This window comes from Falco punctatus (genome assembly GCF_963210335.1).
Source record: "Falco punctatus genome assembly, chromosome: 10".
NCBI classification, from domain to species: Eukaryota; Metazoa; Chordata; class Aves; order Falconiformes; family Falconidae; genus Falco; species Falco punctatus.
The window spans coordinates 18,259,921-18,278,018 of NC_137590.1; the positions used below are offsets into that span (position 1 = coordinate 18,259,921).

Genomic DNA, 18,098 nt, shown 5'->3' on the forward strand with positions numbered 1-18,098 from the left:
AACCTAAGTGATTTGGTGATTCAGGCCCTATGTTCTTGTGAGGGTCTTCAAGGAAAACTGCAGTGGTTCACTCCCGTTTTAAAGAGCTGAAGAACAAACAGGTAAAATACGAGTTTCCAATACGTGCTGGAGAGGCTGCGCCTGTGCTCCGCACCGCCCCTGCAAGCGCTTCCACCACGCTCCAGTTAAATCTGCTGTTTTACTGGGACACAGAAACTGCAGCTAGTGTATAGAGAGCAAGGAGCTCTGCAGCTCCGGCTGCTGCACAGCTGCCCTGGCCACAGCCTGCCAGGAAAGGCACGGGCAGCCCACGGCGCTGGGGGGGATGAGGGGCTCAGGGATTTAGGGCTGCACAGCTGCCCTGACTCACCACAGCACAATCTGCTCCCCAAATCATTTGGGCAAACCTGAAAAATCCTGCCCTTGGTGTTTTCAATGAACACTGGGTTGGGGTGCAGGAACTGCAGCGGTTTTGTGACTTGCACATCCAGGAGAAGACGACATCTGTATTTGTTCTGTGTTCAAATATAAACGTCTGGTCACGTAAATAAATTCTTACATTAATGTACAGTAACGCAGTTAGCGCTTCACATGTGAAGTGCACTTCACTTGTGCTTCAAGGCTCATTCCCAAAGCATTTTCAGGTGCAGCTCAACAAGATATTCTTGGCAGGCCACCTCTGTCCACTCTGCTACCTCCATCCAGAGATTAAGACTGAAAATTAAACCCTGGGACACTTCCAGAGTGACAGCCATCCACTGGCCGAATACAAATGAAGTTTAGGAAGAAGGCACCACCATCGTAACTTTAAAAGCTCTTTCTAGCTCTCAATTAAATGAAGTTTCGTAACTTTTATAAACACTGGGTGATGGGTGACCTACCTGGTGATTCAGGAAAGTGAATTTTTCTTCAATCCGTGGCATTTTAAAATTCTATATTAGTTTACTGTCACCTAGTATAGACAGATGTCAACAACAACAACAAAAAAAAATACACAAAGCTTTAAGCTCTTTTTTGTTAAAACTGCTGGGATGTTGCCTGCATGGCAACTGTTTAATTAACTGTTCTGTCATATTTACAACATCCAATTTTTCTGTGTGATTCATCCTTTAAGGCTTGCATTATTCTGTGCAATTTTCTTTAATAAAGCTAGGTAAACTTGAATTTGCTGTATATAATATGAACCGAAAACACCCACAAATACTGCTGCACTCGCTCTGACTTCTCTAGCCAACCAAAGGTGGAGTGTGAGTACATGCTTTTGCCAAAAGAACAACCTTTGGGAAAAAAAACCCCCACAAATCAACAAATAACCCCAACCCAAAAAGTCAGCCTCCTCCTGCCTGCTTCATTCATGGATGTCACAATACAGGTCTGACATTTTAACTGTTCCCAGAATGATGGATGGCGACACCTCTGGATGAATAACACCGCGGGAGGCAGTCAATCAGAGCAGCAAAGACTTGGGGCTGCACTGAAATGTCTTGAGAAGCAGCAGGAACAGGAAAGGAAGTATGCAAAGAAACAGATGTGGCATTTTAACGAGGTTTTAGGAATCATCACCCAAAACACTGCTTGTGCATCGATGATGCTTAGAGTGCTCATGACAGCCACCCCCATGATGCGGTTGGTGCCAGGTTCCCAAAATGGAAGTTATTAATCCCATCAGAAGGTCACAATGGGAAATTTCACCTTCCAGTGGTAATACACTAAATGCTAGCTATGTAATGGAACTCTGGTGTTTGTTTCTGGTTTTTTTTTTAAAGAACGAAATTGTTCCTTCACTGCCCTTTTCCTTTAAGGGAGGGTGACTTTCTGTGCTCAGCAAAGGCACACTGCTCACCAGCCTGCTTCGATGGTGATACGTCCCCTGGGTGAACCTCAGCCCTGTAACGCTGAGAATCAGGATGGCTCATGAACAGGATGAATCAGGATGATCACAAGAAGAGAAAAAACATTTTTTCCTTCCATGCTACCATGTGACTCATTTTGTCAAAGCCCAGTCCAGCAGCATCTGTTCACAGAGCAGGGAGAAGAGAGTCTGCAAGCGACGATCCCAGAATCAGAAGCAGGGAGAGAAGGAGCTGTGCACTCCAGCCTGTGCAGGCAAAGGCCTCATGGTGGTCAGGGTGCTGCCGCTCCACCGGCGGACGTTACTTGAAAGTGGCATTGAAGGCCCTGCCGATGATAAGCCTGCGCACTTCACTGGTGCCTGCCCCTATCTCGTAGAGCTTGGCATCCCGCAGGAAACGCCCCATCGGATAGTCGTTGATGTAACCGTTCCCGCCTGCCATCAAAAAAGAAGTCACCAGTCATTTCTTCGATGTCGGGGGCTGAGGGTGGGACGGGGGAGCACACTGCTTTGGCACTGCACTTGGCTCCCTCCCGCAACCACTAACAGAAACAAACGCTGCCAGCGACTTACCCAGACACTGGATCCCATCCAGCGCCACCTGGGTAGCACACTCTGCTGAATACAGGATCACTCCAGCACAGTCCTAAAGGAAAGTGACAACGACGATAGTCAGGAAAGGTGTCACCTGCCCATCTCCAATCTTTGTGTCGCTCTGACCTTTCCATTACTCTACAGACACCTGCTAAGATGACCGAACTACTTAATCACAAAGGCACAGGATTCGTTCCCCAGTGAGCAAGAAGCAGCAGCAGCCTTTCACTCACTGCAGAACACTTGTGTCAGGCCTGTAAAGGCCACATGAAGACAGAAACAGAAAAAAAAAATGACAGAAAAAAAAGAGAGCACCAGGGGAGGTGGTCTCTCACAAATGCACATCATACCCACAGGAGACCAATGTGATTTGATTTGGGATGCAGGGCACTCTGCTCCAACTGCTAACTGCTCGGTCCCCTCCTTTGACAGAGATGTGGCGACAGTGCCGGCTGCGGAGATGCCAACACCTCAGAATGACTGCTACAGCTCCTTCCAGCAGCCAGATACTGTGTTTGGGCTTCCAATAAACACCTACCGATGCTGCTAAGTCTGTTGCCTTGTAGAACAAGGCTTTCATTTTCCTTGGAGGGGAAAAGAAAAGCACTCGGGGACTCGAGCGAGTTATTTTAACCCCCAGTGCAGAACCTCCACCCTGCTCGTGATCTGGCACCAAAGGGAAGGAATTCCCCCAGCAGACACAGCCCAGGTGGAAGCCAGCTCACCTTTGCATTGAAATGGCCCTGGTCACAGGCCTTTGCCACGTTGTAGACGTACTGCCGACATGCCATCAGCCGCGTGTACATATCGGCCATTTTGCCCTGCATGAGCTGCACGACGCAGAAGAGAAACATTAACATGAGCAAGGGGAAGATCGCCTTCTGCCCGAGCACTAGGGATCGCCCATTCCCCAAACTATCTCAGAGAAACCCGACAAAAGAGAAATCATGGATTCAGCAAAGACACAGCAGGGAGCTGGAGGGTCTCTCCATTCACAGGCTCCCAGGTGGCAGCGGCAGTCCCTCACCCACCAACTCAGGTAAATGGGCTCAGAGATCCTTTCACCTTCTCACCAACGTCATTCCATCGTGCAACCCCAGCACAAACACCACACAACCTCCTCTGTGCAAAACCCTCCCGTGACACAGCTCTCATCATCTTAATTTTAAAGAGAAAAGCAAGGTGAGAAAAATTTCTAATTCCTTTTCTGCCTCACCTGGAAGTGGCCAATTTTCTGTCCAAATGCTTCTCTTACATGTAGGTATGGAATTGCGTGGTCAAGAACAGCTTGCATGAGCCTAAGAAAAGTACAGATATGCAGGAAAAGGAAAACAGAACTATTAACTATTAATAAAAAAACCTCGGAAGTGTAATCTAAGGCAAAAAGATTCTCACACCTAAAATGGTAGGCTGCTATCTTCCTGTAGCTCTGCTCACACAACGCTAAGAATAAAATCCAAAGGTCCCTTTTTTCTCCTTAGTGCTCTACATATTGCTCATTTGGGACATCTTGTGGTAAGGTCTTACTTTCTTAATTCAGGGGACCGAGATGAAGAGCTGAAGAGCTTTCCTACAGCTGCAGCCAGGGCAGTCTGTGCTGCCTTGCATCTCCAGAGAGCGCTGACTCAAGGAGTACTAGCCAACACCATAAAAACCAGCATAGGCAAGAACAAGAAGGGTGAAAAATCCTCCTTCTGCTTTGTGGAAGATGGTCTTTCCGCATGAGGATTAGTACAGAGAGACCAACAAGAGGACAAGAGGACTGTAGGGTAAAAACAATTACTGGGGAGCTTAATGACTGAATAAATGAAGAACAAAACCTTTACCCAGTCCAGTGGTCCCTCTCTGTGACAGTCTGGATAGCCTTTTGGATTTTAAGGATGCAATGAACTGGTTATTTCCAGAGTAATACACACTGTGGGGCTACACAAGCATGCAGTCAGGGACCAAGGTGGATTTGCCACCTCTGGAAATGTTCACATCAAGGCTAATATTTCTAAAAGCATGCTCTGGAGGGTCTGTGGCCTGGGCTACACTGGAAGGCAGAGATCTGCAACCTTTCTGGCACTGGTTCATTCCATCCCTTGCCCCTCGGAGGGTGTTCCACACAGATGCTTTCAAACTAAAAAAACCGCAAACCTGCAGGAGGAGTGCTAAAGGAGAAGGTGGAGCAGATGCAGAGCAAGCCGTGGCTGCCTGGGAGTGCGGAGCCGAGCACCCTCCAGCAGCAGCCCAGCTGAGCAGCCATGGCACAGCTGGAGTACCCAGCAGCTACGGGATCTCCCTGCTCGCCTCCCCTGCAGCTCGCTGCCTTCCATGGCTCTGGCCCATCACCTCCTCCCAGCCTTTCCTCTTCCCTCAGAAGCTGCCCCAGTATCTCAGTTCTCCATCCAAGATGCTTCCTGCTGAGATCTGCAACCACCACTGGAGACCCACTGGGCTAGGTGAGTGTGAAGGATCCTTCTGGCCTATAAAAGATGACAAACTATAAACATCTATAAAAGATGACAAACCCTTACCCCAGTGGGCCACCAGATAGCACAAGTCTCTCCAGGTCCAATCCACTCATCAGAACATAGACTCCTTTGCTCAGTGTCCCCAAGATATTTTCAGCTGCAATTGGCAAAGGAAAGTGATTTACTTATGTGCAAAACTGTTGTCCAAGGGCCCATGTTCCCTGGGGGGAGGACCGCAACTTTCAGTCCCATTCACCTCTCTTTCTGGCTTGAGACACAAACATTCAGGATGAGTCAGACAGGCACTGAGTTTAAATACATATATTCCCTACCACCAAAATGTCAATATTCAATCCAAGCAAAGCCAAAAAGGAAAAGGCAGTAAAGGGTTATAAAGTGCTTGTACAATCGCTGCTATTCTCTCACCTCTTTTCTAAAGGGTAAGGTGCTCTCCAGAGATCTTCCCGCTCAGCACCAACAAGAATAGGAGACTTAACAGCCTAGGAGGACAAAATGGGAGCCCCCTTCACCATCCCATTAGCTTGTATCTAACCCAAACTGACAGCATTACCATCTGATGTCTACCGAGTGTGTATCTGAAATGAATGCAAATCCTTGTCTGATATGCTTGGGACACCTCTGAGCACAGGAACCAAAGCCTACACAGCAAGCAGTCAAAGCTCGCCACTCATCACATGTCAGAGTGATGTATATTAGTCTTCTGAGATTGGAGAATACGAACAATCATTATCCCCCCTTCTGTGAGAGAGCCTGAACAGAACACTGCAGTTGTTACAAATAAACGTTTTAAAAAGACAAGTATTATTTCTGTGAAAAAGGAACAGGAAAATAGCCACATTAGGTAACGGGCTGAGAAAAAACTTCAAGAAACTGTTTCACTTTGGGGCAATCTGAAGCACGTGCTGATGTTAACAAGTATAAAAAGAGAAGCAGGAACAAAGGGCTCACCTCAGCAAGGCTGTACTGTAACCATTAGCAAAGAACTTAAAAGCCCAACAACTGCGCTTTGTAGATGGACAGAGATCGAGCCATATAGGAGAACTGATATATATTTCAGGATTTGACCACAAGAGATCTGAGAGGTGTGATATGCAAAGCGAAAATGAGACGGGACTTGGACACATGCAGATAAGTCTCCTGATATAATCTGCTTTTCAGTGGCAAAAGCTCATGGACTGCATTGTCTCCTGCTTACTGAAAAGCATGTTGATGTAGCGTATGGAGAAGTGCAGCTTCTGCAGGGCCATCATCATGATATGGGGCTAGAAAGAGGAAGAAGAATGAAGCTTGGCTTTCAGAGAAAAACCTCAGAAGGGCCACAGGCGAGAGAGAAAAATACTAATACCCAACATCACTTTGAAGAACAGAACACAAACGCCAGCATCGGTAATAATACAGTGACAAAGCTGTTCACGAGTAATGACATCTTACAGCTAAAAAAAGGACTGAATAGCCTGAACACTTCCCTGTACATCCAGGGAAAAGGGATGGATAGGTATGTGGTGAGCTGAAGGACGTGCGTGCTGACTGCACAAGGGGGGCAGATCTGCTGGCTGCGTATCACAGAAAAAAGAAAAAAAAACCCACCAAAACCCCCAAACCCCTGGGGCTCTGAATCAGCTTTTACCAGTACAACATGACCGAATGAGTCCATGGACAACAGCCACTATGAGAGAAACACCAGCAACTCAGCAGAGCGTGGCTGACAGCGAAACCCACATAATTTAAAGTGGATGGAATTGCAGTGCTAAAGGACATCTTGATCTGAGAGAAAGATCCTGCAGACATATGAAATAGCATCAGACTGGTTCAGCTTCCAAGGCAGAAGATCAGAAGCAGCATCAATGGCCAGAGTGCAAAGTGTGTTAACTTTCAACACTGCAATGATGTGCTTCTCCGAGTTATCAGAAAATGGAAATCCTGTTACCATGAGAACATGCTGTTCTGTACGGATGATTACCCAGGAGATGATCTGAAGACTGGGGCATTGGCCTTTCTGATTTCAGAGTGGAGGGATCCAATAAAGTTAGAAATGTCAGATTTCCGCTGAAACTCTTCCACTTACTGCAAAGCAGCTTTTGGTGGTGTATGGGGAGCAGGAGAGTTACTTGCTCTGCAGATATGCAATTAGGATTTTCATGAGCTCAGATAAGGCATCTCCTCCACTTGCTATATAAAGGCTGTAATTTTTCTATCAACAAAAATAGCCGCTGGAGTAACAGAAATGGCCATTACAGTGGTCCCTGCTGTACTAATGCGTGGTGGGAAGGATGTCCATTTTCAGGCCCTGACCCCAAAATAAGGCAGAAATTTTATGGGCAACCCAAACGTCTGTTGGATAGTCTCCAGTGACTTTGGACAAAAAAAACCCTTGAAATAAGCTCTCCGATATACAAGATGGGGAGCTCTAATGGAAACAAATGAATTTGTTCGGAAGCCCCACCTCAGCTTTGCAGAAGCACTGGTTAAGAGTTAGGTCCACGAAGGTGAGCCAGAAGTTACCTGACAAGGGGTGTGCTCACTCACTGCAATCCAGCAGAGTGCACTTTTCCAGTTTCACTAGCTCTCTTTTGAGGCTGCCAAAGAGCAGGTAACCATCTGCAAAGCCCGCTAGGTCACAGGCTGAACACGCATGTAATTAGCGATCCAATTTATCTGATCAAGAAGACAGGAAACCACCACGTGCACACTGCCATGATTTGAACGCAACTCACCCGGGATCTTGCAGTCTTCAAAGATTAATTCACAGGTATTAGACCCTCGCATTCCCAGCTTATCAAGCTTCTGGGCTGTGCTGAAACCTGGCATTCCCTGCAAAGTCAAGACAGTTAAAATACATTTCAAATCTCAATTCTGACAGACTAAATAAAATCGCTAGAGATCTGTGGAACTTCCCTGACCACAGGAACATGAAGGGAGTCAAAGTGAACTGCCCAGTCTGGGAACAAGAACAGGTGTAAGTGCAGAGGAAGCAAATGAGCAGAGAAAAATGCGCATATGTGGGGCACATATGAACCCAGTGCATCCATTTTCTAATGCACGCAAATATCAAATACATAAACTGGACAGCTGCCAACACTGACTCTCCCAGAGTAAGAGTTGCAAGCTTTGCCAGTAACTGAACTATTTAATCACTGTCAGGTTAAGTCCATCAGAAGGCTTACTGATCTCTGAGATTATACATTTCCAGTACCATTTATTTTATCACAGCTTCCTGCCTTCCTTGTGGTGAAGGTGTATATAGCATAGCCCCAAATCTTTAAAAGGGAAGAAAAAAACCATTTTCCCAGGGTTCCCCATTGAACAACCTGTTTCTGCTCCCTGCCCATGAATGTTTAGGTCATTTCAGGATTCCAAAGGGGCAGTGCAAAAAAATGGGAGGAAGAAGTTAATAGAGGTCTTCTAATGTCTTGGCTTAAAAAAAGCCCAACAAAACCCAGCCCACCAAGTTAGGTAATAGGATAGTAGGATGTATTTACAAGGCCTCCAATATCTCTGTCAATTTTTGGCAACAAGCAAGTCCTTTCACGTTGGAATCTTGTCTGCTCTCTCTACGCTTTTTGGCCTAAAGACTGGTGACATGCTTGGATACTCCAGGGGTGCCCAGCTGACAGCGCAGTATGCCATGTCACCGCAGCAGAGGACTAGTCTCACAGATTTATACAATTGTCAGAAAGTAGTTGGTCATTGAGCAAGGGGGTGACAGTTATAGAAAGAAAACTAGCTGGTTTCTAAATGAGCCAGTGAAGGAGCTAGCTTTAGAAAACCCACTACAATAATACTTGTGAGAATTGTTAAACCTACCCGCTCCACAATGAATGCAGTTATACCTCGGGAGGCTGGAACAGCATTAACATCAGTTTTAGCATAAACAATGAGCACATCTGCATCTGGTCCATTGGTGATCCAAAATTTGTTCCCATTCAAAACAAAGTAGTCTCCTAGAAGCAAAGAGCTGCAATCTGTTAGTTCACAAGAGACATCAGACCAACACCTATATCCTCACTCCATTCATTTCAAAACAGGCTTTCAAGGATGCTCCTTAAGACCCCTACAAACAGCATGCGCAAGTTGCTCCTGAGTTCAAGAAAGCTAATTTCCTGAATTTCTGGAGTCCAAAACCAGTTTAACAAATGCTTGACAAACTAAAGAACCTACCACTGGTTCCATCATACCATCAACCTCCACAGCCACAATCAGAAGCCCACTTTCAGACCTTCAACCGTGCACCTCAGGCCTTCACTACCTGGCTTTATAACATATTGAATCTCCTGGGAGGCAGCACAAGCCTGCAAACATGGTCTGGTATATCCAAGACCAAGCACCATATCTCAGTGGTGTTGGGGAGTTTAGTCTAAATTTACAGCAGACATTTACACCAGCTATCTATCCAGACAGCACACGACAAGCCTTACCTTTCTTATCTGCTTTCAGCTTCATGGACACGACATCAGATCCAGCATTAGGTTCGCTCATTGCTAAGGCTCCAATGTGCTCCCCACTAATTAGCTGGAAGAAATGACAAATACTAGAAAGGGAGGAAGAGCAGTAGCATTGTTTCTGTTCCCTCTTTAGCCTGCCTTCTTTTTTTTTTCTTTTTTTTTTTCCCCTCTCCTCCCCTCTCCCCTGCACTGAATCTCCACAGTAGCTGTTCCGTGTGAGAACAGCAAACGAGAGCTGCTGTTCCTGGTAGAGTCCTAGCAGGGAGCTCCCTTGTACTGCTGTGCTGAGGGAACAGAACCAAATCACAGTGGGATGAGAAGGATGACTCAACTTATGTCTGAGCTAGATGAGTACAGCCCTGCTTATAAAACACCATCTCCAGGAAGATGCCAAAAGAACCATGCAGGCAGCCATATGCCTTTCACAAGCTCCTTGTTCTGGGCTTTATGGCTGCCCTTTTACATAAACAAGGATTGTTTAACACAAAAGGCCAATGATGGGGATGAAAAGAGATTGCAAAGTCCTTAGCAATGTTCTCATAGCCCAGTTCCCCCACACTTGCACTACAAAATCAGATGGACATCCTTCTTCTATGCCTGCTCATACCAGGCTCTGTCATAGCTGTTGCTTCCTGTTCCTTTCATCCTGCCCTTTTCTCCTTGCTTCCCCCAACCCTTTTTTTTTCTCCCTGTGTACTTTTATCCGTCTTCTGCTCCTTTTGATCTCTTTTTTTTAAAAACAGACTCAACACTTAAGATATATGTTCAAGCAATTCAATCTATCAGTGCATTTCCACAGAAGTCTTCGTGATCTGTTCAAAACTAGTTAAGTACCCTGTCACAAACCAAGACAAGCAAGAACTAAAGTGATCACACATCTTACTGAAAGGCAGCGAATGAGGGCATCAACATACACCTGAGCAGCAATGAGGACAATTCAGAGTTACATATTAGCAGGCTGCACAAGGCTGTGAGGAAGTGATACTATACTTTGCATGTGGCTTAAATCAAGTTTCTTGCACTGATAATTTTAGTAGCTGGGATTCAATGTATCAGCTAAGTTTTTCCATGCATTTAGAAACCTGAAATCTGCTGAACATGCTTTTGAGTCACAAACATCAATGCCCCAGATAATGAAGTTTCGCATGTAGTTAATCAGCATAGGCAAACCAAGCACCTAAGCAGTGAGAAATGGAAAACATAATAGGAAAGCAGTGACTTTCATTCAGAAATCTCTGACCGATTTCAGAATTTGGAAGAATATCATCCAGCGCCACCTCAAATCCTCATTTACTAACGCAGCTCCAGAGAGCTGGACTACGCTGCCTACAGACATAGAGCTTGGCACAGGCAGAGGTCAATATGGATTAACAGGACAAATATTAACACAATAGAGAAGGGCAAGTTTAGCAAGTAAGGTATTCCCTAAGGTTGGGTGACGGAGATCGACTAGTGCTTAAAATGCTACACACCATGAAAGATGTTCATCCTTGTACACAGCCAAAACCCAAACCCTTTCCAGTTTTACCTCTTCCAGCCACGTACCTTGGGTAAGTACTTGTTTTTCTGGGCCTCGTTGCCGTTACGCACTAGCTGGTTGATACAGAGGTTTGAGTGGGCACCGTAACTAAGCCCGACAGCTGCTGATGCACGAGAAATTTCCTCCATCACCAGCACATGGTCCAGATACCCCAAAGCAGACCCACCATATTCCGCTGAAAAGAGAAGAGAAACCTCATGTCAACCACCATGGAGTATAGCACACATGCACGGGGTCCCAGGGTCAGGCTCAGCCTTAAATGAGACCCAAGACACAGGGCAGCTTCTGCTTTTGACTGACACTGTCCCTGAGCTGGGACCTCTGGCCTTCCCCGTCATCTGAATTTCAGTTTTCTTATCTTAAAGGCACACTGATATTACTTCTTCAGCATAATCAATAATTTACTGCATATTTGTACAGCATAGTTTTATACATAACATGCCTAAGGATACATCTAAAACATGCTACCAATACTTGCAGAACAATGAGTCCTTATCAACCATCCTTAAGTGCAACCTTAATGTTATGACAAAGATTAAATCCTAAGGTGGCAACGTGTATTCAGTGAGAGGACAAAGGAACACAGGGCAAGTCTGTAAAGTCCATGCATGTTTGTCGTAACAAGGACCCCTTAACAAGTGAGGAATCCTCAAACTGCTCAAGAAGTGGGGCACTAGGGACTTTCCTAAGCCCACAAACATGCAGGAGACCAGCATTTTCATGGGTATCCAGTTCAGAAGGAGAATGATCCATAAATGTAACTGCTGTGATTCACCAGTGGCAAGACTGCAGATTTCAAGAAAGGATGAAGTGAGACAGAGCAGCACGATCATCCTAACTGGGAATCCAGCTAGGCACACCGAGCTGAGTCTAAAACTGGTGGTAAAGATTAAAGGTACACAGTAGAACAGGGAGAGGGAGAAGGCAGGAAAAAAATGAGAAGGCTGAGAAATGCATAATGTCCTCAAGCAGCTGACAGCCCACAAATATAGAGAGATACACCTACACACACTTATATACACCCAAATACAGTCACATCCCAATGTAGAAGCTTTGCTCTGCAGGCAAGCAGCAGGTGTACTGCCAAGAACTAAACCAGGAGGTCATAAACACTGCGAAGTAGTCAGCGTGGTAACCCGGGAACACCTACTTGTCATCAACATGAATGCTGTAAGCAAGCAGCAACAGCAGTAACAGCAAATACGTTTGCACACTTACAGTGCCCAAAGAGCTGAGTGTGTAACCTGGGCTCGAAGAGGGCTGCTGTTCCTGACTCATCAAATTAACACAACAGCCACTGGCACTACACGCAGCCTTTCCTCCCATGGCACTCGTTCTGACTCCTGTCTTTATCTGCAGGGCTCTTTGTCCTCTGAATCACCTCTCACCGCCACAATCAATGTTTAGGGTTTTACCATCAATATCCTAAAAGATGGGTTTAATAATTTCCCATATATACCAAAACAAGAGAGTTCTCTACTCACTCCCATAGAACGGATGGGTTTGGTGCTATTGCCTCAAGACACGAACAGTAACTGCCTGCTGTAAGCAGGACTGGCCCATGACTGCTCTGTACTGCAAGGGGTGCATGAAAATAATCCTGCCAGACAGCTTCTTGTATAATACAAACCACAGTGTGACTTAGAATGATGCTGCCCTTTCAGAATTAGTCTTTATGTACTATTGTTCCACAGCAGCTACATATTTGCATTTCTTAACTTAGCTCTTTATAAAATGAATGGAAAATTACAAACCAACATAGTTTTCTTAGTTTTAAGAAGAAAACAAAAAGTACTGTTATTTAAAATGCTCCCTTAATAGACTTGATCCACTGGTGCCCAAACACGCCATTTAATTGAGCATACATCTTCGTAAGATTTCACATTATCTTCACATCCTAAATCCCTGTCCTCACCTCCTGCACTAAAGCCAAAGCCAATAAAGAAAGCACACACAACTCCACGATCAAAAATAAGGCAAAAAATTCTGGGTATAGGAAGGTTTTAGAGGTAAATCTTTGAGGAAATCAAAAAGGACAGGGCTCATGAGGGGATGGCTTATTTATAGTGTGGGAAACTGCTGTAAGCCTCAGGCACAACATCAAAGAAGAAAGAAGGTAAGAGTGAGAAAAAACAGGAGCAGCAGTAAATTGGGAAGAGTAAAGAGAAAGAAAGCAGAAATACAGACTCTTTCAAGCAGACTCAGTGCCACTGAAAGAAATGCAGAGGCATTATTTCAACGCATTGCTATTCAGCTTGCTTCTGCAGAAGCCTTTGCACACGCACATCCAGAAACACAGACTTCACGATGGGGAAATAAAGGCCCCATTGGCTGCTTTTCTCCACTAAGGGCTTCTCCTCATTACACTGTGTTAGTGCATTCAGCATGACCATAGCAGCCTCAGTAATCTATAACATTAATCAAAACACTTTTCAACTAACCTGGACAAGGCTGAATAAGATTTACCCTGATTTTTTCTGACTGGTTGGACGTGGTCAGCTCTCCATTAGTTATCACAGCTTTTCAGAGCATTGTTTTATACCCTTTAACTTCTCCTATTAGAGATGGATGTTTGTTCTAGGATACTTTTCTTCAAAACTTGCAGCAAACGCTTCATATTAGAGAAGCGCAAACATGCTCGAGCTGCATATGTTATATCTGGAGAAACCATTTCTGAGCAGTACTTCTAAACTGTAAAAGGCATTCTGTTAATCATCCAGAAGAAGTCTAACACAGAAAAAGGATTCCAAGTCAGTAAAGAGTAACAAAAGCTGCGAAAGACTTTTTAAAAAACACAAAGATAGGAGCTTCTGGATAAAGCAGGTGTCACATCACAGACAAGGTTGTTATGAACCGGAAAGCCTGTGTTTAAGTAGTCTCTCTTTTATTTGAGGAATCACCCAGTAGAAGGTAAAAGGTGGGGACAGACTTACCAGGAGCCGTGATCCCCAGAACGCCCAGTTCCCCAAGTTTCTTCCAAAACTCCTACAAATACAGAACAAGCAATCAGTCCAGAGGCACGGTCAGAGCATCAGCATAAGAAGTTTTCCCAGGTAGCTCACTGAACACATCAATTTACCTTATTCTTGTGATATCTCCAAGATAAATACATAATACCTACTCCATCTGCAGCAGCAGCTCCATCCTTTGGACTAAGAACCCAGACAGACTTAAGGACATTAGTTATGCTACACATGGGAGTGGTCTGTTGAATCTGGTGAAAATTCACAAGTCTAAATTTAATTCTGGAAGGCCAGGTCTTAAGATTTAACTCACTGCCCAGTTTAAGAAGAATTTTAAATAATTAAAACTTCACATTAATTTAAAAAACTGCACTTCTAGACTTTTATATACTATCTCTTGCCAAAGATTACTTAGGATGTTATGACTTAAACTTATGCTTGCCTTTTACCTCAGGCATCCTTGTCACTGCTTTGGCAGCACGGTGTGGGCCTATGAGCCTGCAGCTGCTGCAAACAGCAGTTAGCACAAGCCATCCATGACTGAAACCACGGACTTATGTACAAGAGCTGCTATTCGCTGGTACTTTTAGTAAAACAGAAACTGGCAAGCAAAGCCATGGAAGCGTCCTTGGTAGAGATTAAAAAAAAGGGAACGTTACAGCCTTGCAGGTGGTTCTAGAAAAGTTATAAGGTGACCACAACAGAGAATTTGTGAACACTTTGGACTTGTGAAGCTAAAGGAGCTGAATCCACAAGGGCCACTCAAACATGTAACCTGTAGGTTTTCAAGACTGCCAAGACACTAGACATGCACAGGGCCTAGATAAACATTACTGAGTCTTGCGTAGTTGAACTTTGTAACGTACATGTCCATCTGCTAGAGGACAAACCGTACTCCTTGTTCACCAACTCCTCCATTTGCCTACCACCCCGATTATCACTGGCAACACCACTGCTCAAGTGACAGCCTCATGATTGAAGACACAGAGCTGCCAGCTGACTTCAGACCTGCGCAACAGCTGTGTCTTGCACATAGCATCACAGAGTAAGAGGGAACTCATGACATAGTGCAGTAGCAAAGGATGTCCCCAGTGAAGACCACACAAATGCTGGGGGGCAGGGAGGGGAGCATCTCTTTGCTGCTCCTTCAGACTGCAGCCTCCCCTCCACTACACGATGGACCCACAGGTGAATGCTTGTCTCATGGCCTCAGCATCCAGTGATAATTATCAGCAAATAGTCTCCAGAGACTTCAAGAAGTATTATTCAATAGCTCTGGATGACATCTGGTGCACCAGGCTAAATTTATATACTTCACTTCAAAGCTGTGCATATATCCCTGAAAATGTCAACATCAGAGCTCTGGGAAATCCTAGCAGATGTTCTGAGCTTTTTAAGTCTTGTGGAGCTTATGAAAACCAATAGTTAGATATCTCATTTTCATCCATCAAACCATCCTGTTGCACAAAATTTGTTGTTTTTATTAGGAAGGCAAGTTTCAGCTAGACGGTCAAACAATGCTACACTTCAGCATTTGCACACAATATTTTCACAACAGATTTGAGAGGAAACTCAGCTGTCCAAGGAAGGGTCCTAACTAGGAGAATACAAAGCATATATTGGAGGAGGAGTGTGAACAAAGCCAAGCAGAAATACCACAATAAGAATCCAAACAAAGCCATTATCAATCCTTTTTTTCAATTTTTTTTTTTGATTGCATGCTGGCTGGGTTCTGCCCCAGGTTGCTGAAAGTCATTAACAAAACATAAAACAGGAAACCAAAAAATTGTTTTCTATAGAGGCTTTCAAGTTTGAAAAGTTAATGCATATGTTCCTGTGGCGTGGACTAGGACTCTGTCTGGACTAATGTACAGATCAAAGTACCAACAGGCTTTCACTACCATCTATTTTAAATGCACACATTAAATACTTGCCCGCATGCCTTTGAATTCATTTTCCTGGTCAATCTGTTGGGCCTTTGGAGCCAAATGCTCTTGACAGAACTTTGTCATGGTCTGTCTAAGCTGGGAAAAGAGATGAGGAGAAACACATATGTTATACCTCATCAATATATTGTTGTCATCTTCTCTAGGATATTCCCAAAATTCCCCTGCCAGGCAACTCCAGGATCCCAAACCCAGAAGGAGAAGACCACAAGGAAATGGATGTTTCAGGTTACTAGCTGGAAGACCACATGAAAGGCCCTTTAATCTGTAAGTACATCAGTATCTTCTCTAAGTTCCTCTCAGTGTTTAACCTTAAAAATCTTACCCCACCCTGAGAGAATGTTATTTAACTACTGCCTACACCATGGTTTCAGGAGATGTTTTAGGTCAGGAAACTTTGAAAGTTGATGAATGGAACTTATAATGTATTATCCCCATCCAGTAGCTGTTTAGAGTTTCATTCAATTATATGCAGATGCTTGCAACAAGCATGCATACTAATTAAAATATGTTGGTGTATCAAACTGGAACTACATTAGCTATGGTGCTATTAAATTTTCCCTCTGCAGAAAATAAAGTTAGATATGCTCATAGACTCCAGTGTTAAAAATCTCAAAATTTATTCTAAATTTTCAAATCCAAATACTTACATTCTGCAGAAGTCCATACACACACTAATAAAATATATACATTAAGTGTTTTTAATATGAAGATTTTAAAACTTTGTCCAGACTTTATAGGAGAGCTTAATAATCCCATTTTCCTGTTTGGTTCTTTATTCTGACAAATGAATGCTGGTGAAGGAACAATCTTATGAGACTGAAACCCGCTGCTGTTTAACCAGAACCTGTAGAAAGGTCAGAAGCAACAAACCAAAATATGCCCACACTCCTCTGCCTTTCAACCTCACAACCAAAGCATCCTCTTTTTTACAATTAAGAAGATATGTTAAGTTTCCATGACCTCCCAGACCTTGGTTTCCAGTACCACCAAACAAGCTTTCCCACCATTGGTACATTTAAAACTTAAAAAACCAAACAAACCAACCAACCCCAAAACACATTCAATGTTTCCACTGTGATAAAGCTGTCAGCAGTAAACTTGAGCATAAAGCTTAAAAGAGGGAAGAAAAGCAGATTAAACCATAACAATTTAATTAGAGATTGAGGAATAGACTCAGACACACATCCCTGATAGTCTGAGCCAGTTTATAACAATGACAGTGCTCTTAATTCAGTTTAACGAACATTACTGCAGTCTTTTTTTTTTTTTAGCTTTTCCACCAGACAGATATGAACTATTGAATATTTTCCTCCTTTGACACCTACTGAATGCAGAAGGACAAAGAAACGAGTCAATTCAAGCTGATAAGGCTGTAAACCACGAACACGAACCTGGCAAAGAACACTTCTCTCATAAGAAAGCAAGAACGAGTAAGTTTATTTGGTACATTCGTGTTGTTGCTGCCACGGCGGCCTGGGAGGCAGGGCTACAGCTGCAGGCCTGAGGCCCCAGGAACAGCGCTCCAGCGGCCGGCCTGGGCCAGCGCCTTCCACCCCCTGCCTAGGGCAGCAGGGGGCTAAGTGCCATGCTGGCTGGCACCAGGCTGCGGTTGAACACAGGAGGAAACAACAAGGCAAGGCGCCGTTATCCTAAACGCCTCGGTCCCCGCGCTGGGCAAGGGGAACGCGCTAGGAGAGCCGCACACACCCTCGCGATTCGACCTGGCCCAGTTAACTCGTTCCTTTGGCGATCACACTCCTGACGGTTTCTGACAAAACAGGTCCAGCGCGAATGCAGGGCATGCTTTCTCCCCCGAGCGCTACGCTGAGCAGGCTTTATCGTGAGGAAGCGCCCTGTCGCGATGAGGCGGCGGCAGCGCAGGCTCAGGCCGGGCCGTGGCTCCCGCAGCTGCGGGCCTTTCCCGCCCCGGCCGCGCCACGCCCCCAGAGCGCGCCCGGGGATAGGCCGGCTCCCCGCGGCGTCGGCCAATCACCGGGCGCCAGCCCCGACACACCCCCGGGGGGGCGCCGCTGGGAGCCCCCCCCTCCTCCCCCCGCACCGGCCGCCCGCCACCGGCGGCGCGGGGCCCCGGCGGGCCCTACCTGCCGCTGCTCCTCGCTCAGCCCGTTCACCGTGTCGTCCACCGCCAGCCCCGCGCAGCCCCGCCGCCGCAGCCCCAGCGCCTGCAGCCGCCGCGCCCGCCGCAGCCCCGCGCAGCCCGCCGCCCGCCCGATCACTGCCGCCGCCATGGCTGCCCCGGGCAGGCACCGGCGCGCAAGCG

General features: G+C 45.5%; 1 protein-coding gene across 1 annotated transcript; it reads right to left on the minus strand.

The window, feature by feature from the left end:
• Nucleotides 1-1,008: 1,008 nt before the first annotated feature.
• On the minus strand, nucleotides 1,009-18,070 carry IVD (isovaleryl-CoA dehydrogenase). The gene is made up of 12 exons (XM_080405074.1): nucleotides 17,920-18,070; nucleotides 15,803-15,892; nucleotides 13,839-13,890; nucleotides 10,911-11,080; nucleotides 9,339-9,432; nucleotides 8,728-8,864; nucleotides 7,638-7,734; nucleotides 4,966-5,059; nucleotides 3,663-3,744; nucleotides 3,172-3,276; nucleotides 2,426-2,498; nucleotides 1,009-2,287 (listed from the first exon to the last, which is right to left on the minus strand). Exons 1-12 carry the CDS (start codon nucleotides 18,064-18,066, stop codon nucleotides 2,154-2,156), a joined length of 1,275 nt encoding a protein of 424 aa, XP_080261200.1. The 5' UTR covers nucleotides 18,067-18,070; the 3' UTR covers nucleotides 1,009-2,153.
• Nucleotides 18,071-18,098: the final 28 nt, after the last annotated feature.

What these genes read in the sequence shown, in the direction of transcription:
- IVD (XM_080405074.1), bottom strand. Translation starts at nt 18,066, where the DNA reads ATGGCGGCGGCAGTGATCGGGCGGGCGGCGGGCTGCGCGGGGCTGCGG. An exon ending in CTGCATTCATTGTGGAGCGG is followed by an intron (nt 7,735 to 8,727) that starts GTAGGTTTAACA and finishes TTGACTTTGCAG; the next exon opens with GGAATGCCAGGTTTCAGCAC. An exon ending in AGGGCCATTTCAATGCAAAG is followed by an intron (nt 2,499 to 3,171) that starts GTGAGCTGGCTT and finishes ACTTTCCTTTAG; the next exon opens with GACTGTGCTGGAGTGATCCT.